Raw genomic sequence first — 18,847 nt, 5'->3', positions numbered from 1 at the left:
GCGGAGGTTGCAGTGAGCCAAGATTGCACCACTGTACTCCAGCCCAGGAGACAGTGCGACACTCTGTCTCAAAAAAAAAAAAGATACATTCACCAAACAGTTACAAAATGAGTCAAATTTTTTTTATTTTTATTTTTCTAATTTAAAAATAGGCCGGGCATGGTGGCTCACACCTGTAATCCCAGCACTTTGGCAGGCCAAGGTAGGTGGATCACCTGAGCTCAGGAGTTCAAGACCAGCCTGGCCAACATGGTGAAACCCTGCCTCTACTAAAAAGATACAAAACTTAGCTGGGCGTGGTGGCAGAGGCCTGTAATCCCAGCTACTCAGGAGGCTGAAGCAGGAGAATCGCTTTAACCCAGGAGGCAGAGGTTGCAGTGAGCCGATATCATGCCATTGCACTCTAGCCTGGGCAACAACAGCGAAACTCTATGAAAAAAAAAAAAAAAAGGCCAGGCGCGGCAGCTCATGCCTGTAATCCCAGCACTCACTTTGGGAGGAGTCCAAGGCGGGTGGATCACTTAAGGTGAGGAGTTCAAGACCAGCCTGACCAACATGGTGAAACCCCGTCTCTACTAAAAAACAGAAAAATTAGCCGGGCATGGTGGTGGGAGCCTGTAATCCCAGCTACTCGGGAGACTGAGGCAGGAGAATCGCTTGAACCCGGGAGGCGGAGGTTGCAGTGAGCCGAGATCACGCCATTGTACTCCAGCCTGGGCAACAGAGCAGAACTCTGTCTCAAAAAAAAAAAAAAAAAAAATTAAGAAAATTAAACAGCTTCAGGAAGTAGGGAAATCTGACTATATCTGAGGAAAGAAAAAAATTGATTTACAATTTACAGTCTAGGTGAAAATGTTCCTATGCTATTCTCCATACCAATTTTTGCTTCTTTTAAACTAGCTTGTGTGTGTGTGTGTGTGTGTGTGTGTGTGTGTGTGTGTGTGTGTGTATCAAGAAATCTAGCATATGAGTTGTGTGAGGTTTTTTTATTAAACTAGGTTTTAAAAAAATTATTCATACCTGGTAAGGATAGGTACCATGTCCTGCCCACTGCCATGTTCCTTTTCCCACTGCTCCAGCAGGGTAGTGAGCTCAGCTTTGGAGTCCACATGTACCACTACTGTAGTCATGGCTTTGCCTAAGGAAGCAAAAAAAAAATTAAAAAAACAACCAATAAGTGAACACAAGCAAATAAAAGTGAAGAAGGGGTAGAAAAGGGATGAGAAAGCAAGAGAAATAATTAAAAAGGGAAATTTACATTTAACCCCTTGAAACCTTTGGATTTATTTGTGGTACAGCGGAAAACTCAGGATACTCATCAAGCCTAGATACCCATTCAGTCATGATGAACAAGTACTTTCACCTTTCTCAGCCTCAGCTTCAACTGTCAAATGAGGCAAGAAGCTGGATCAAAACAGTGACTCTTAACCTTCTGAGGAGCCCCTTTGAAAATCAGACAAAAGATATGGTACCTTTCCCTCATCAAAAATGCATTTACTGCCAGGCATGGTGGCTCACGCCTATAATCCCAGCACTCTGGGAGGCTGGGGCAGGTGGATCATCTGAGGTCAGGAGTTCGGGACCAGCCTGGCCAACATGGTGAAAACCTGTCTCCACTAAAAATACAAAAATTAGCTGGGCGTGGTGGCAGGTGACTGTAATCCCAACTACTTGGGAGGCTGAGGCAGGAGAATCACTTAAACTTAGGAGGCAGAGATTGCAGTGAGCCGAGATCACACCACTGCACTCCAGCTTGGGCGACAGAGCAAGACTGTCTCAAAAAGAAAAAAAAAAATAGATTTACCTAATGCCTACCTGTTATACAAAAATCCGAGGCCTAGATCTCTGAGGTTTGTGCTTACATTTTTTTAAGTACAAAATGTGGCTAAAACTACTCCTAAAAATATTTTGATCGTTAGTTCTTTGAGGGAAGTTCTATCAAAGATAAACGGCACACTCCTGGTTTTTTTTGTTTTTTTTGTTTTGTTTTGTTTTTTGTTTTTGAGACAGAGTCTCACTCTGTCACCCAGGCTGGAGTGCAATGGCACAATCTCGGCTCACTGAAACCTCCACCTTCTGGGTTCAAGCAATTCTCCTGCCTCAGCCTCCCAAATAGCTGGGATTACAGGTGCCCGCCACCACACCTGGCTAATTTTTGTATATTTAGTAGGCAGGCAGTTTTACCACACTGGCCAGGCTAATCTCGAACTCTGTTTTATGTTTTTGTTTTTTTTTTTGAGACAGAGTTTCACTCTTATTGCCCAGGTTGGAGTGCAATGACATGATCTTGGCTCACTGCAACCTCCGCCTCCCGGGTTCAAGTGATTCTCCTGCCTCGGCCTCCCAAGTAGCTAGGATTACAGGCATGCGCCACCATGCTCAGCTAATTTTTGTATTTTTAGTAGAAACAGGGTTTCACCATGTTGGTCAGGCTGGTCTCGAACTCCTGACCTCAGGTGATCCGCCCACCTCAGCCTACCAAAGTGCTGGGATTATAGGCATGACCCACCACGCCCAGCTCTGTTAATTCTTAAGGAGGCCAATAAATGAAATGGACCCTATTGCCAGCATGAAAGTGGAGAAGGAACACTATAAACTCATTTATCCTTCAAGCTTCCTAACCTCTCTCACAGCTGATTTCCTGGAAAGAAGACGCTGGAAGAGAGGCAGAGAAGGTTGGTTGGGTTGAGTCAAACTAGGAATGCAGAAGGGCAGGGAGCTGAGGTGGGCTTTGGAGGTCCAAATAAGACAACCACATGCAAGAGGCTTATAAGGGGATCCAAAAGGGATAAATGAGACGCAAACATCTGACAGGTTATAGCATCAACTTCCTTATAAAAGTAGCCTTAAAATCAAAATGTCATATTCTGCCAAGCAAAATGTGTTATCTTCTCAGAAATAGCAACCATTCCATAAAAAGAGCTTCACATCAGAAAGGAATTACTAGCTGATCTAAAATGAACACTTCTAAAGATATCTATCATAAAACCAAATAAAATACATGTAAAAGATGATATCATTATTGCATTGCATTATTGCACTGCATTGTAAAACGTAAATAATATTTGTGTTTTCATCAAGTAGACGCAATTCCAGTAGTAGTGATTCGTCACCTGGGTTACACATAACTCCAAAGGAAAGTATCTGCCCCACTCCCAAAACTGAACAAAATCAAAAAGTTTTTTGGTTTTTTTGTTTTTTTTTTTTTCTGTTTTGAGGTGGAGTTTCGCTCTGTCATCAGGCTGGAGCGCAGTGGTGCAATCTCGGCTCATTGCAACCTCCACCTGCTGGGTTCAAGTCATTTTCCTTCCTCAGCCTCCCGAGTAGCTGGGACTACAGGCTCGTGCCACCACATCCGGCTAATTTTTTGTATTTTTAGGAGAGACAGGGTTTCACCATGTTAGCCAGGATGGTCTCGATCTCCTGACCTCATGATCTGCCCGCCTCAGCCTCCCAAAGTGCTGGGGTTACAGCCGTGAAAACCATGTCTGACAGATTTTTTTTTTTTTTTAAGGGTCTCAGCACGGTCCTAGCTCACCGCAGCAGCCTCAACCACCTGGGTCAAGGGATCCTCTCACCTCAGCCTCCAGAGTAGCTGGGATTACAGTATGTGCTGCCGTGCCCAGCTTATTCTTATTTTTATGATTTGTTCAGGTGGGGTCTCACTATTGCCCAGGCTGGTCTCAAACTTCTGGCCTCAAGTGATCCTCCTGCCTCAGCTCCCCAAAGTGCTGAAACAACAGGCATGAGCCACCACACCCTGCCACATTTTCAGACTTTCTAACCAAAGTCACAAAAAGGAAATGCTGTAGGTGTGACAGACTAATATGGACTTCTGACTTCAACCTGAGAAAACTCAGGTTGCATATTTTACTGTCTACTAACTATATATACATTGTTATTTTATTTTTTTTGAGACAGCATCTTGCTCTGTCACCCAGGCTGGAGTGCAGCGGCACGATCTCGGCTCACTGCAACCTCCACCTCCCAGGTTCAAGCGATTCTTCTGCCTCAGCCTCCCAAGTAGCTGGGACTAGAGGTGCACACTAGCACACCCAGCTAATTTTTGTATTTTTAGTAGAGACAGGATTTCACCACATTGGCCAGGCTGGTCTCAAACTCCTAACCTCATGATCCGCCCATCTTGGTTCCCAAAGTGCTGGGATTACAGGTGTGAGCCACTGTGCCCGGCCTTGATATATATATTTTTAAAACACATTCTTTTTTTTTTTTTTTTTTTAAGACAGAGTCTCACTCTGTCACCAGGCTGGAGTGCAGTGGCGTAATCTCGGCTCACTATAACCTCCATATCTCAGATTCAAGCGATTCTCCCACCCCAGCCTCCCAAGTAGCTGGGATTACAGGCGCGCGCCACCACATCCAGCTAATTTGTGTATTTTTAGTAGAGACGGGGTTTCACCATGTTGGCCAGGCTGGTCTCGATCTCTTGACCTCATGATCCGCTCACCGCGGCCTCCCAAAGTGCTGGGATTATAGGCGTGAGCCACTGCACCCAGCCAAAACAAACTTTTTATTTGGAGTAATTTTAGATTCACAGAAAAGCTGCAAAGATAACAGTGTTCCCACATACCTCTCACCCAGTTCAGTTTTCGCTAACGTTACCATCTTATAGTGGTACACTGTCAAAATTAAGAAACCAGCATTGTTACATTATTAACTAAGCTCCAGACCTGATCCAGATTTCACCATTTTTCAAATCATGTGCTTTGTTCCACAATCTCATCTAGGATACACTGCATTCAGCTGTCTTGTCTATCTAGTGTCCTCTGGTCTATGATGGATAGTTTGGGGGCTTGTCTTTGTTTTACATGACCTTGACAATCCTGAAGAGTACTAGCCAGGCTGGTAGAATGTGGCAACAATTTAACCAATTCTTTCTTTCTCCTCTCTTTCCTCTCTCCTCTTTCTCTGTCTCTCTCCTCTCTTTCTCTCTCCTCTCTCTTTTTTTCTTTTTTAAAGACGGGGTCTCCCTGCCATGTTGCCTAGGCTGGTCTTGAACTCCTGGGCTCAAGCAATATTCCTGCCTCAGCCTCCCAAAGTGCTAGGATTACAGGGATGAACCACCATACCCAGCCTATCAAATTTTTTTTTTTTTTTTTTTTTTTTTTTTGGAGATGGAGTCTCGCTCTGTCGCCCAGGCTGGAGTGCAGAGGTGTGAACTTGGCTCACTGCAACCTCCCCGTCCCAGGTTCCAGCGATTCTCCTACCTCAGCTTCCCGAGTAGCTGGGACTACAGGCATGTGTCACCATGCCCAGCTAATTTTTGTATTTTTAGTAGAGACGGGGCTTTACCATGTTGGCCAGGCTGGTCTTGAACTCCTGACCTCAGGCAATCCGCCCGCCTCGGCATCCCAAAATGCTGGCATTACAGGCATAAGCCACTGCACCAGGCCTACCAAACATTTAAAGAAGAATTAACACCAATCCTTCTCAAACTTCTCCAAAACCTGACGAGGAAAGACACTTCCTAATTCATCCATGAAGCCATCATCACTGACATCAAAGCCAAATAAAGATATCACAAGAAAAGAAAGCCACAGCCGGATATCCTTTATGACCGTACACATAAAAATCCTCAACAAAATACTAGCAAACAGAATCCAACAGTGTATTAAGAAAATTAAGGCCAGGCATATGGCTCACGCTTATAATCCCAGCACTTTGGGAGGCCAAAGCAGGTGGATCATCAGGTCAGGAGTTCAAGACCAACCTGGTCAACATGGTGAAACCCTGTCTCTACTAAAAATACAAAAGTTAGGACTGGCATGGTGGCTCACGCCAGCAGTTTGGGAGGTCAAGGCGGGCAGAACACCTGAGTTCAGGAGTTCCAGACCACCCTGGCCAACATGCTGAAACCCTATCTCTACTAAAAACACAAAAATTAGCCAGACATGGTGGCATGCGCCTGTAATCCCAGCTACTTGGAAGGCTGAGGCAGGAGAATCGCTTGAACCCAGGAGACAGAGGTTGCAGTGAGCCAAGATCGCACCACTGCACTCCAGCCTCGGTGACAGAGCGAGACTTCGTCAAAAAAAAAAAAAAATTATCCAGGGGTGGTGGTGCGCGCCTGTCATCCCGGCTACTCAGGAGGCTGAGGCAGAATTGCTTGAACCTGGGAGGCGGAGGTTGCAGTGAGCCGAGATCATGCCACTGCACCCCAGCCTGGGCAACAGAGCGAGACTCCATCTTGCTGCAGGGGGCGGGGGGGAAGGTAACGCTCAATAAACTAGGAACAGAAGAGACCTCTTACAACATGATAAAGGGGATTATGAACAACCCACAACTAACATTATACTCAATGATGAAAGACTGAAAGCTTTGCCCCAAAAATCAGAAACAAGACAAGAATGTCTGCCTTTGCTACTTTTATTAAAACACTGTACTGGAGTCCTCGGCCTGGCGTGGTGACTCACACCTGTAATCTCGGCACTTTGGGAGGCCGAGGCAGGCATCACTTGAGACTAGGAGTTTGAGACCAGCCTGGCCAACATGGTGAAATCTCGTTTCCAATAAAAATATAAAATTAGCAGGGCATGATGGGGCACACCTGTAATCCCAGATATTCATGAGGCCGAGGCATGAGAATTGCTTGAACTGAAGAGGCAGACATTGCAATGAGCCACAATTGTGCCACTGCAGTCCGGCCTGGGCGACAGAGTGAGACTCCATCTCAAAAAACAAAACAAAAAAACTACACTCTACTAGGGTCCTAGCCAGAGCAATTAGGCAAGAAAAAGAAATATAGGCTGGGCACGGTGGCTCATGCCTGTAATCTCAGAACTTTGGAAGGCCGAAGCGGGAGGATCATGAGGTCAGGAGTTCAAGATCAGCCTGGCCAACATGGTGAAACCCCGTCTATACTAAAAATACAAAAATTAGCTGGGCATGGTGGTGTGCACCTGTAATTCCCAGCTACAGGGGAGACTGAGGCAGGAGAATGGCTTGAAACCAGGAGCGGACGGAGGTTGCAGTGAGCCGAGATTGCACCACTGCAATCCAGCCCAGGTGACAGGCAAGACTCCGTCTCAAAAGAAAAAAAAAGTCTGTATGTGTCTCTGTGTGTGTGTGTGTGTGTGTGTGTGTGTGTGTGTGTATGGTATCCAAGTGGAAAAGAAAGAAGTAAAATTATCTTTATTCCCAGATGACATAATCCATATATAGAAAATCCTGAAGAATCCACATAAAAATTATTAGAATAAATGAATTCAGCAAAGTTGTAGGGTACAAGAGCAACACGCAAAAATCAGTTGTACTGCTAAACAGTAGCCAAGAACAGTATGAAAGTAAATAAAGATAACAATTTCATTTACAATAGCACCAAAAATATACAAAATAGAAACAAATTTAATTTAAAAGGCACAAGGCCGGGAAGGGTGGCTCACACCTGTTAATCCCAGAACTTTAGGAGGCCAAGGTGGGTGGATTGCTTGAGCTCAGGAATTCAAGTCCAGCTGGGGCAACATGGCAAAACCTAGTCTTTACAAAAAAGGCAAAAAATTAGCCAGGCATGGTATGAAACTGTACAAGGTGTGCACCTGTACTCCCAGCTACTTGGCAGGCTGAGGTGGGAGAACCACCTGAGCCCAGAAAGTTGAGGCTGCAGTGAGCCAAGATCATACCACTGCACTCTAGCATGGAAGACACAGTGGGACCCTGTCTCGACAACAAAAAAGGCACAAACACAAGACTTGTATACTGAAAACTACAAAACATTGCTGGAGTCAATTCATGATGACCTAAATTTTAAATAACCTAAATAAACAAAAAAGATATCCTGTGTTCACGGATTAGAAAGCTTAGTATCAAGATGGTAATACACTCCAACGTGGTCTACAAATTAAATGCAATCGCTATCAAAATCCCAGTGACAGATCAGGCTTGGTGGCTCACGCTTGTAATCCCAGCACTTTGGGAGGCCAAGGCAGGTGGATCATGAGGTCAAGAGATTGAGACCATTCTGGGCAATATGGTGAAACCCCATCTCTAGTAAAAATACAAAAATTAGCTGGGTGTGTTGGCAGGCACCTGTAATCCCAGCTACTCGGGAGGCTGAGGCAGGAGAATCACTTGAACCCAGGAGACAGAGGCTGCAGTGAGCCAAGATTGCGTCATTGCACTCCAGCAAAGCAACAGACTGAGACTCCGTCTCAAAAAAAAAAAAAAAAAGTTGGAAAAATCACACTTCTGGTTTCAAAACTTGCTACAAAACTATAGTAAATGGAACAGCATGGCACTGACATAAGGATCAACGTATAGACAAACACAATAGAATTGATAATCCAGCAATAAGCACTCACATTTATGATCAATTTTCAATAAGCGTACCAAGACCATTCAATAGGAAAAAAGTATTTTCTCGTTTTTTTTTTTTTTTTTTTTTGAGACAGAGTCTCGCTGTGTCTCCCAGGCTAGAGTGCAGTGGCGTGATCTCGGCTCACTGCAAACTCCACCTCCCGGGTTCACGCCATTCTCCCGCCTCAGCCTCCCAAGTAGCTGGGACTACAGGCGCCCGCCACCACGCCCAGCTAGTTTTTTGTATTTTTAGTAGAGACGGGGTTTCACCATGTTAGCCAGGATAGTCTCGATCTCCTGATCTCGTGATCCGCCCGCCTCGGCCTCCCAAAGTGCTGGGATTACAGGCTTGAGCCACCGCGCCCGGCCTCTTCTTTTTTCTTTTCTTTTTTTCTGAGACAGAGTCTTGCTCTGTCGCCCAGGCTAGGGTGCAGTGGCCGGATCTCAGCTCACTGCAAGCTCCGCCTCCCGGGTTTACGCCATTCTCCTGCCTCAGCCTCCCGAGTAGCTGGGACTACAGGCGCCCGCCACCTCATCCGGCTACTTTTTTGTATTTTTTAGTAGAGAGGGGTTTCACCGTGTTAGCCAGGATGGTCTCAATCTCCTGACCTCGCAATCCGCCCATCTCGGCCTCCCAAAGTGCTGGGATTACAGGCTTGAGCCACTGCGCCCGGCTGGAAAAAAGTTTCAATAAGTAGTGCTGCCCGGGCACAGTGGCTCACGCCTGTAATCCCAGCACTTTGGAAGACCGAGACAGGCAGATCACTTGAGCAGGAGTTCGAGACCAGACTGGCCAACATGGTGAAACTCCATCTCTACTAAAATACAAAAATTAGCCGGGGGATGGTGGCGCACGTGTAACCCCAGCTACTCAAGGGGCTGAGGCAGGAGAACTGCTTGAAGCCAGGAGGCGGAGGTTGTGGTGAGCCGAGATAGAGCCACTGCCCTCCAGCCTGGGCGACAGAGCGAGACTCTGTCTCAAAAAAAAAAAAACAAAAACAAAAAAAAGTACTGATGAGGCCGGGCGCGGTGGCTCACGTCTGTAATCCCAGCATTGTGGGAGGCCGAGGTGGGCAGATCAGGAGGTCAGGAAATCGAGACCATCCTGGCCAACATGGTGAAACCCCATCTCTACTAAAATACAAAAAATTAGTCAGGTGTGGTGGCACACGCCTGTAGTCCCAGCTACTAGGGGGGCTGAGGGAGGGGAATCGCTTGAACCTGGGAGGCAGAGGTTGCAGTGAGCTGAGACTGTGCCACTGGACTCCAGTCTGGTGACAGAGCAAGACTCGTCTTAAAAAAAAAAAAAAAAAAAGTAGTGCTGAGACAATTGGATATTATCACACAAAACAGTGAAGTTGGATCTTTGCCTCACAGTATACGCAAAAATGGGCCAAGTGCTTTGGCTCATGCCTATAATCCAACACTTTAGCCAGATCACCTGAGGTTAGGAGTTTGAGACAAGCACGGCCAACAAGTTGAAACCCATCTATACTAAAAATACAAAAAATAGCCCGGCATGGTGGCGGGCACCTGTAATCCCAGCTACTCAGGAGGCTGAGACAGGAGAATCACTTGAACTCGGAGGGGACAGAGGTTGCCCACTGCGCACCAACCTGGGCAAAAGGGTGAGACTCCGTCTTAAAAAAAAAAAAAAAAAACCGGCCAAGAAACACATGAAAGACACTCAACATCAGTCATTAGGGAACTGCAAATCAAAACCACAATGAGCTATCACCTCTCACCTACTAAGATGACTATAGTTTAAGAAATGAGAAAATATAAGCATTGGCAAGCATGTGAAGAAACTGGAACACATATTGCTGGTAGAAATGTAAAAGAGTATAGTAGTTATAAAAAATAGTTTGGGACTCTCTCAAAAAGCTGTAGGGTTTTTTTTTTAAGTCACATGTAGAATTACTATACGACCCAGCAATTTCACTACTAGATATATACCCAAAAGAACTGAAAACAGGGCTGGGTGTGGTGGCTCACACCTGTAATCCCAGCACTTTGGGAGGCTGAGGCAGGCAGATTACCTAAGGTCAGGAGTTTGAGACCAGCCTCACCAACATGAAAAAACTCCATCTCTACTAAAAACACAAAATTATCTGGGCATGGCGGCACATGCCTGTAATCCCAGCTACTGGGGAGGCTGAGGCAGGAGAATCACTTGAACCCAGGAGACAGAGGCTGCAGTGAGCCAAGGTCACACCACTGCACTCCAGCCTGGGCTACGAAGGCAAAACTCCATCTCAGGAAAAAAAAAAAAAAGGGGGAATTCAAACAAAGACTTATACACAAATGTTCAGGGTAGCATTATTCACAATAGCCAAAAAGTAGAAACAACCTAAAAAGTCCATCACCAGATGAACAGATAAACAAAATGTGGTATATTCATACAATGGAATATTCAGCCATAGAAATGAATGAAGTAGTAACATGCTATAGATGTGGAAAAACCTTGAAAACAGTAAGTGAAAGAAACTAGACACAAAAGGGCACATATTGTATGATTCTATTAATATAAAACACTGAAGGCTGGGCGCGGTGGCTCACACCTGTAACCCCAGCACTTTTGGAGGTCAAGGTGAGTGGATCACGAGGTCTGGAGTTCGAGACCAGCCTAGTCAAGATGATGAAACCTCATCTCTACTAAAAGTACAAAAATAAGCCAGGCGTGGTGGTGTGCGCCTGTAGTGCCAGCTACTCAGGAGGCTGAGGCAGAAGCATCGCTTGAACCCGGGAGGCGGAGGTTGCAGTGAGCCAAGATCACACTGCTGCACTCCAGCCTGGGTGACAGAGAGAGATTCCGTCTTATTAAAAAAAAAAAAAAAAAAAAAAAAAAAAAACCTTGAAATAGGTATACCAATATACAGAAAGCTAACTAGTAGTTGCCAAGGGCTTGAAGAAGGGGGAAAATGGGTAGTGACTGCTAAACGGGTATGAGGTTTCCTTTTAAGGTGATAAAAACATTCTAGAACTAGAAAGATAACAGTTGCACAACACTGTGAATCTACAAATGCCACTGATTTGTACACTTCAAAATGGGTAGTGGTTAATTTTATGCTATGTAAATATACCACAAATTTTTAATGAGAAAAGAATTGATCCAGAAGAGACTGCTTCTTAGATAACTTAAGCAGTTAGCTTACTAGAGCACATAAAGACATGATTTTTAAAAAAAACACTACCTCTAATAAAGATGAATTCAAGGGCATTAAAACACTAAAATTTTATATTTTTTAAATTTTTTAATTTTTATTATTTTGTAGAGACAGGGTCTCGCTATGTTGCCCAGGCTGGTCTCAAGTTGCTGGGCTCAAGCAATCCTCTCCACTTGGCCTTCCAAATTACTAGGATTGTACACATGAGCCACCATGCCTGGTCTAAAACACTAAAATTTTAGAGTTCAACTTAGAAACATATACATATATACTTCTGGTATCATTTTCAGAACTTCCAACTAATCTATGCCTGAAGATAATTATAACTTTGGGAATAAGGCCAGGCATGGTGGCTCACGCCTGTAATCCCAGCACTTTGGGAGGCTGAGGTGCGGATCACAAGGTCAGGAGATCGAGATCATCCTAGCTAACATGGTGAAACCCCGTCTCTACTAAAAATACAAAAAATTAGCCGGGCGTGGTGGCAAGAGCCTGTAGTCCCAGCTACTCAGGAGGCTGAGGCAGGAGAATGGCATGAACCCAGGAGGCAGAGCTTGCAGTGAGCCGAGATTGCGACACTGTACTCCAGCCCGGGTGACAGAGCGAGACTCCATCTCAAAAAAAAAAAAAAACCTTTGGTGGGAATAACCATTTGCCCAAGGAAAATATAAACCTTAGTGAGACCTTGTCTCTATTATTTAAAAAAATAATAAAAAATAGGCCAGGCGTGGTGGCTCATGCCTGTAATCCCTGCACTTTGGGAGGTCGATGTGGGTGGATCATCTGAGGTCAGGAGTTCGAGACCAGTCTGGCCAACATGATGAAACCCCGTCTCTACTAAAAATACAAAAAATTAGCCAGACGTGGTGGCAGGCGCCTGTAATCCCAGCTACTCGGGAGGCTGAGGCAGGAGAATCGCTTGAACCCGGGAGGCAGAAGTTGCAGTGAGCCGAGATCGCACCACTGCACTCCAGCCTGGGCGACAAGAGCAAAACTCCATCTCAAAAAAATATTAATAATAATAAAGAATAAAAAAATATAAAGGCAAGGCGTGGTGGCTCACACTTGTAATGCCAGCACTTTGGGAGGCTGAGGTGGGAGGATCACTTGAGCCCAGGGGTTTGAGACCAACTTGGGTAACAGTGAGACCTTGTCTCTATTATTTAAATACATAAATAAAGGAAAATATAAACTTATAATAGACTTAATAATAGCAATGTGAATTAATTTAGTATCAATGAAAACAGTCAGCAACTGGGTGTGCTGGCTCACACTTGTAATCCCAGCACTTTGGAAAACCTAGGTGGGCAGATCACCTGAGCCCAGGAGTTTGAGACCAGCCTGGGCAACACATGATGAAATCCTGCCTCTATGAAAAAAATTTAAAAATTAGTAATAGTAGTACCTACTTCAATGTTTGTTTTTTGGTTTTGATTTTTTGTTTTGTGAGACGGAATCTCGCTCTGTTGCCCAGGTTGGAGTGCAGGGGCGCGATCTTGGCTCATTGCAACCTGTAGTTCCAGCTACTCAGGGAGGCTAAAGCTAGAGAACTGCTTGAGCCTAGGAGGTGTAGGTCACAGTGAGTCATGACTGCACCACTGTACTCCAGCCAGAGCAAAAGTGCGAGACCTTGTCTCAAGAAAAAAAAAAAAAAAAAAGGCTGGGCACAGTGGCTCATGCCTGTAATCCCAGCTCTTTGGGAGGCCAAGGCAGGCGGATCACCTGAGGTTGGGAGTTTGAGACCAGCCTGACCAACATGAAGAAACCCCGTCTCTACTAAAAACACAAAATTAGGCCGGGCACAATGGCTCATGCCTAGTAATCCCAGCACTTTGGGAGGCCGAAGCCGGTGGATCACAAGGTCAGGAATTCGAGACCAGCCTGGCCAACATAGTGAAACTGCGTCTCTACAAAAATACAAAAAAAATTAGCCGGGCATGGTGGCACGTGCCTGTAATCCCAGCTACTCGGGAGGCTGAGGCAGGAGAATCACTTGAACCCAGGAGGCAGAGGTTGTGGGGAGCCGAGATCGCACCACTACACTCCAGCTTGGGCAACAGGAGCAAAAAGACAGTCATCTTCACCTTGTTATGCCCAAGACAGTGAGGATGCATTACTCAAGTTCTTAAGTGAGTTATTTAAGTGCTATGAAGAAATGATGGTCTGTCCAATGGTGACACGATAGTTACCAATTAGTGAATATCTAGTATGGAACAGACATTGAGTAAGTAATTTACTATACTTACATTATTCTGAATTTTCACAACCATCCTACCCTTTTTTACACATGAGGAAACAAGCTCCGAGAGGTCCCCAAGACCAGCTAGTACTAGGTAGAAAAAGTATTTCAAGGATTCAAATCCCAATTCTGCTGACATACCTGTGAAGTCTTGGTTATTTAACTTCTCCAAATCTCAATTTCCTTATCTGTAAGATGGAAACAGTTGTTGTGCGGGGTTAAATGACAATATTGTCCCCATGGTGGGATAATACAAAGCCTCAAGAAATACTTATGTAAAATTTCCTTACCCTAACAAGTGTCTGCTAGCATATTCCACAAAATAAATATATAGATACCACACACAAAAACAGAAAAAATATGGCATAATATTAACAATTGTTTGCCGGGCACAATGGCTCATGCCTGTAATCCTAGCACTTTGGGAGACTGAAGTGGGTGGATTACTTGAGGCCAAAGTTCAAGACCAGACTGGCCAAAATGGCAAATCCGCATCTCTACTAAAAATAAAAAAATTAGCCAGGCGTGGTAGCACACACCTGTAATCCCTAGCTACTCCAGAGGCTGAGGCATGAGAATCACTTGAACCTGGGAGGCGGAGGTTGCAGTGAGCCGAGATCATGCCACTGCACTCCAGCCTGGGCAACAGGGCAAGACTCCGTCTCAAAAAATAAAAAATAAAAATAAAAACTTGCCAGGCACAGTGGCTCAAGCCTGTAATCCCAACACTTTGGGAGGCCAAGTCGGGAGGATTACTTGAGGTCAGTTGGGCAACATTTCGAGACACAGTCTACACAAAAATTTTAAAATTACCCAATCATGGTAGCCTGTGCCTGCAGTCCTAGTTACTCAGGAGGCTGAGGCAGCAGGCTCCTTTGAGTCCAGGAGTTAGAGGCTGCAATGAGTTATGATCACACTCGAGACCATCCTGGCTAACACACTGAAACCCTGTCTCTACAAAAAATTAGCCGGGCGTGATGTCAGGCGTCTGTAATCTCAGCTACTCAGGAGGCTGAGGCAGGAGAATGGCGTGAACCTCGGAGGCAGAGCTTGCAGTGAGCCGAGATCGCATCACTGCACTCCAGCCTGGGCGACAGAGCGAGACTCTGTCTCAAAAAAAAAAAAAAAAAAAAGGGTTATGATCACACCACTGCACTCCAGCCTAGGCTACAGAGCAAGATCCTGTATCTAAAAAAAACAGTCCAGGTGTAGTGGCTCGTGCCTGTAATTCCAACACTTTGGGAGGTTGACAAGGGAGGATCACTTGAGTTCCAGACCAGCCTGGGCAACACAGTAAGACTACTGTCTCTACAAAAAATAAATGAATAAAAATAAAAAATTTAAAAACTGTATAATAGGCAGAACAGTAAAACACTGTACTCAGCAACTACCCAAGAGGTACTGAGCAAAAAATGATTTCCCTACATTCCCCAAATTCTCTATTATCTCAACATCCAAAAATATATACCTACTCAAAAATGGGTAATGAATAACTGCTATATAGAAAACCCAAATGTTCACATCATTAAGAAAAATACTAAATCGATTCCTAAAGTCTACATATACACACATAAACATTAAAGGTAAACTCCAGTAAGCTGGAAAAAGAAAACGAAGGATATTACCAATTAACCTCTCATTCTGTACATTAACAATGCATTTTGAACAGGAAGATGCTACTAACATAAAAAATTAAAACGTGTAAAGACTAATTAAAAGGCTTCATCGAAAAAACAGGGTAAGGAAAAACCGAGACCAACATGACGTGGCCAAGGACAAGTCATTTCTGACTCAAAAATAACTAATACAAACACTCCAAAACTATTTCCTCAACAAATGGAAAACCAGAGCGCTGCCACTGCAGTTAAGAGGAAGCCAGACAGAAAACCGTCTAGGAAGTGAAGTTGTGAAGCAAACGCTTCTGAAACCCCAGTTGAAAACTACTATAACCCCCGGAAACAGACTCCCGGGAAGTTTGGCGGGCACTCTGAGGTTTGACTCCAGGCTGCGGGACCCGCACACCTCTTTCCAACCCTTCCCTTCTTCATGGGGATGAGAGGAGTGACCAGAAAGCTCCGCCCCCGTCGCAAGGTCCAAGAGCCGGGCGGGTGCAGGGAGAGGTGGCACGAGGCCGAGAGACTGGAGAGCCCGCCCAGGTGACTGGAGCTGGAGGTGGAGACACAGTCCGTGAAGGGGCCCGCCGTATAGTACGGAAGATGGAGCCCCCCAAGCCCGTACGGAACAGAGACTAGGAAGATTGGAAGGGAAAAGATGACAAGGGATATGACATGCGCCCCTCCCTCCAGGTAGGGGCGGACACACCCCGCCCCCCCCACTCCGGGCGGAAGAGTTACTCTCGGGAAGCTTCTCGTGGGGAGTGGAGGAAGAACGTGGAGGCCCCGCCCCCGGGACAAGAATCAGGAGGAGGAAAAGTCCTGTCAGGCCCCGGGCCCAGCCTCCCGGCTGACCGGCCCGCCCCCTCCCCGCCGGCGGCCCAAGCAGGTGCCGCCCCTCCCCCAGCCCGGCGCCCACTCTGCCGCCCGGCCAGCCACGCGCCCTGCTTCCTCGCGCCCCTCCCGTAGAGTCGCCTCCCTCCATTTCCCACTCACCGTCCGAGGCGGCTCCGCCACTGCCCCCCCCGCGACCCCGCCAGTGGCCACAGTTCACACACACAGCCTCAGGTCCCGCACTCACTCTTCACTCACATACACACACAGCGCGACCACGGCTCCACAGCGGCCCACATATTATGCGTCACTCGCGCGCTACGTGCACCGCGCGCGCGGGCGCGCGCGCCTACTTGGCGCGAGGACAGTGAGCAAGGGGCGGGAGGAGAACGCCTGCACGATCCGAGGAAAATCGAAGAGCCCCGGGGACGCCTGGGAAATGAAGTTCCGCGTCTAGGGGCGGGCCCACCAGTCCCAATTGACGCATGAGCTCTTCGCCCCGCGCATTGACTTCTGGATTTGTAGTTTTTTTGGATAAATGCGAACTGCTGAGTACTCATTGGCTGCTTCGGAAAGCGGAAGTGAAAAGTGAGGGAGTCAATCCTTCCAAGACAGTACTATAATCGCCTGATGCTTTAGTGTCTTGTTCTGACCTGTGTGCGCAAAGAGCCTCTGTTTTATTCGGCTATTTGCCTCATTTTACCTAGAACATACCGTGATCTAAGAAAATATTTTCTCATAAACATATCAGAAATCACAGCACTCATTAAAACAGAAGGCACTAGTTGTTTTTTATGTGTTTGTTTTGTTTGTTTTGAGACAGAGCCTCGCTCTGTTGCCCAGGCTGGAGTGCAGTGACGATCTCAGCTCACTGCGACCTCCGCCTCCCGGGCTCAAACAGTCCTCCCACCTCAGCCTCCAGCTGAGACTACAGGTGCATGCCATGACACCCAGTTAATTTTTGTTTTTGTTTTGTGTGTGTGTATTTGGTAGAGACATGGTTTCACCATATTGGCCAGTCTGGTCTCGAACTCCTGGGCTGAAGCGGTCCACCCACCGGGGCCTCCCAGCCTCTTTTTTCTCCGTCTTTTTTCTCCGTCTTTTTTTTCTTTTTTTTTTTCCTTTTTGAGACAGAGCCTCGCTCTGTCACCCACGCTGGGGTGCAATGGCGCAATCACAGCTCACTACAGCCTCAACCTCCTGGGCTCGAGCTGTCTTCCCACTTCAGTCTCCCAAGTAGCTGGGACTATGGGTGTGCACCACCACACCCAGCTAATTTTTTAAAATTTTTGTAGAGACGGAGTCCCACTGTGTTGTTCAGGTTGGTCTTGAATTTCTAGGCTCAAGCGATTCTCCTGCCTCAGCCCCTCTAAGTGTTGGGATTACAGGTATGAGCCACTGCGCCCAGCCTCTCTTTTTGTTCAAGACCTAGCCTGTAGGAATCAATAGATACTTATTGCCAGGTATTATACGTGAGGCAGAGAAGTGAAAAATCAAAAACTCATAGACTGAGGCAGGACTGACCTCACAGGTCACTTAATTCAATTTCTTCATGTTGTTGGGAAAAATGAGGCCCAGAGGGAGTGAGTGACTTGCCCAGCATCACACAGCCAATTAACAGCAGAACCAGAAGACTCCTTACTCCGACCAGCGGTCCCTTTTGCGGGGCATAGAAGATAAACATGACTCCACATTTGAGGAGAATCTTGACCTGACAAGATCCTACCCAACCTTCAAGGCCTTACGCAGCTCATTATCTCTCTGGGAATGCTGAGCAAGTCTCCGTGCATTTCCATGAGTCTTCACGGACAATACTGTCACATGAACACAAGACACAGCAAGCCTGCTGCTATGCTCAGTGTTCCACAGCTAGTAAGGAACCTGAATCCTGGGTCCCTTGGTTTCACTCCCCACTAGATCCCATTTCCCTCTTTCCAGAAAAGAGACCATCCTCCTTCTCTTAAATGTGTACTCTACTGTGTGCTGGGAGCGCCACAGACATGTCACCTCTCTTCACTTCTTTCTCCTGCAACAACACACGGCTTTCTTCTCTGTGCTTCTGGAACTTTGCCTCTATCAGTAATGGCCACTACCATTTCTTTCAACTTTAGAGCATGCTGGGCTCTGAGCCAAGTGTTCTAGCCACACTCTCTCATTTAACCCTCACTACCCTGCCACACACACAGGGAAGATATGGTTAATCACCTTTACAGATGAGAAATCTGAACCCAGAGAGGTAGATCAAGGAATGGAACCCACATACCTTTCCTCCAGCACTCCTTCAGGTGACTTTCCTGGGCCATGAACCTAAAATGTATGGAGATGGGACATTTAAGCCTTAGATATCTCCCCTCTGTCTATGGTCTAGCCGGCCCAGTGATGACTTCTCCACTGGCTGGGGTCCTAAAAGGCAGAGCCCTTAAGGGAGCTCAAGGCCCAGCTCACCAGCTCCTGGCACTGCCTCAGCCTGCCACCAGATGGCACTGCTTCATTTCAGAAACTCAACCTGGTCAGCATGCTGTGGCTCACGCCTGTGATCCCAGTACTTTGAGAGGCTGAGAATCTCTTGATGCCAGGAGTTCAAGACCAGCCTGGGCAACATAGAGAGACACCCCCCACTCCACTGTCTCTACAAAATATCTTAAAAATTTGCCAGAAATGGTGGTGCATGTCTGTAGTCT

At 46.3% G+C, this 18,847-nt stretch overlaps 1 protein-coding gene across 6 annotated transcripts in view; it reads right to left on the bottom strand.

Moving 5' to 3' along the window:
• The window catches only part of DCAF1 (DDB1 and CUL4 associated factor 1), a 109,030-nt gene that overhangs the window by 87,036 nt on the left and 3,147 nt on the right, over nucleotides 1-18,847 (bottom strand). For 4 of the 6 annotated variants that reach the window (XR_003118038.1, XM_025374912.1, XM_025374915.1 and 1 more), the window contains exons 1-2: nucleotides 16,329-16,457; nucleotides 1,021-1,138 (exon numbers count right to left, since the gene is read on the bottom strand). Coding sequence is in view for 4 of the 6 variants with exons in the window: in XM_025374912.1 (XP_025230697.1) it covers nucleotides 1,021-1,130 (110 nt within the window). In the remaining 2 variants the exon portion in view is untranslated. Of the gene's footprint in view, nucleotides 1-1,020; nucleotides 1,139-13,860; nucleotides 13,908-16,328; nucleotides 16,458-18,847 lie in introns of those variants that run through there. The other 2 variants (XM_025374913.1, XM_025374914.1) reach the window with 2 other exon arrangements.

The sequence above is a fragment of the Theropithecus gelada genome, chromosome 2 (genome assembly GCF_003255815.1).
Source record: "Theropithecus gelada isolate Dixy chromosome 2, Tgel_1.0, whole genome shotgun sequence".
Lineage (NCBI taxonomy): Eukaryota > Metazoa > Chordata > Mammalia > Primates > Cercopithecidae > Theropithecus > Theropithecus gelada.
Note: the sequence above shows the minus strand (reverse complement) of the source record. Positions and strands in the feature narration are given on the sequence as shown.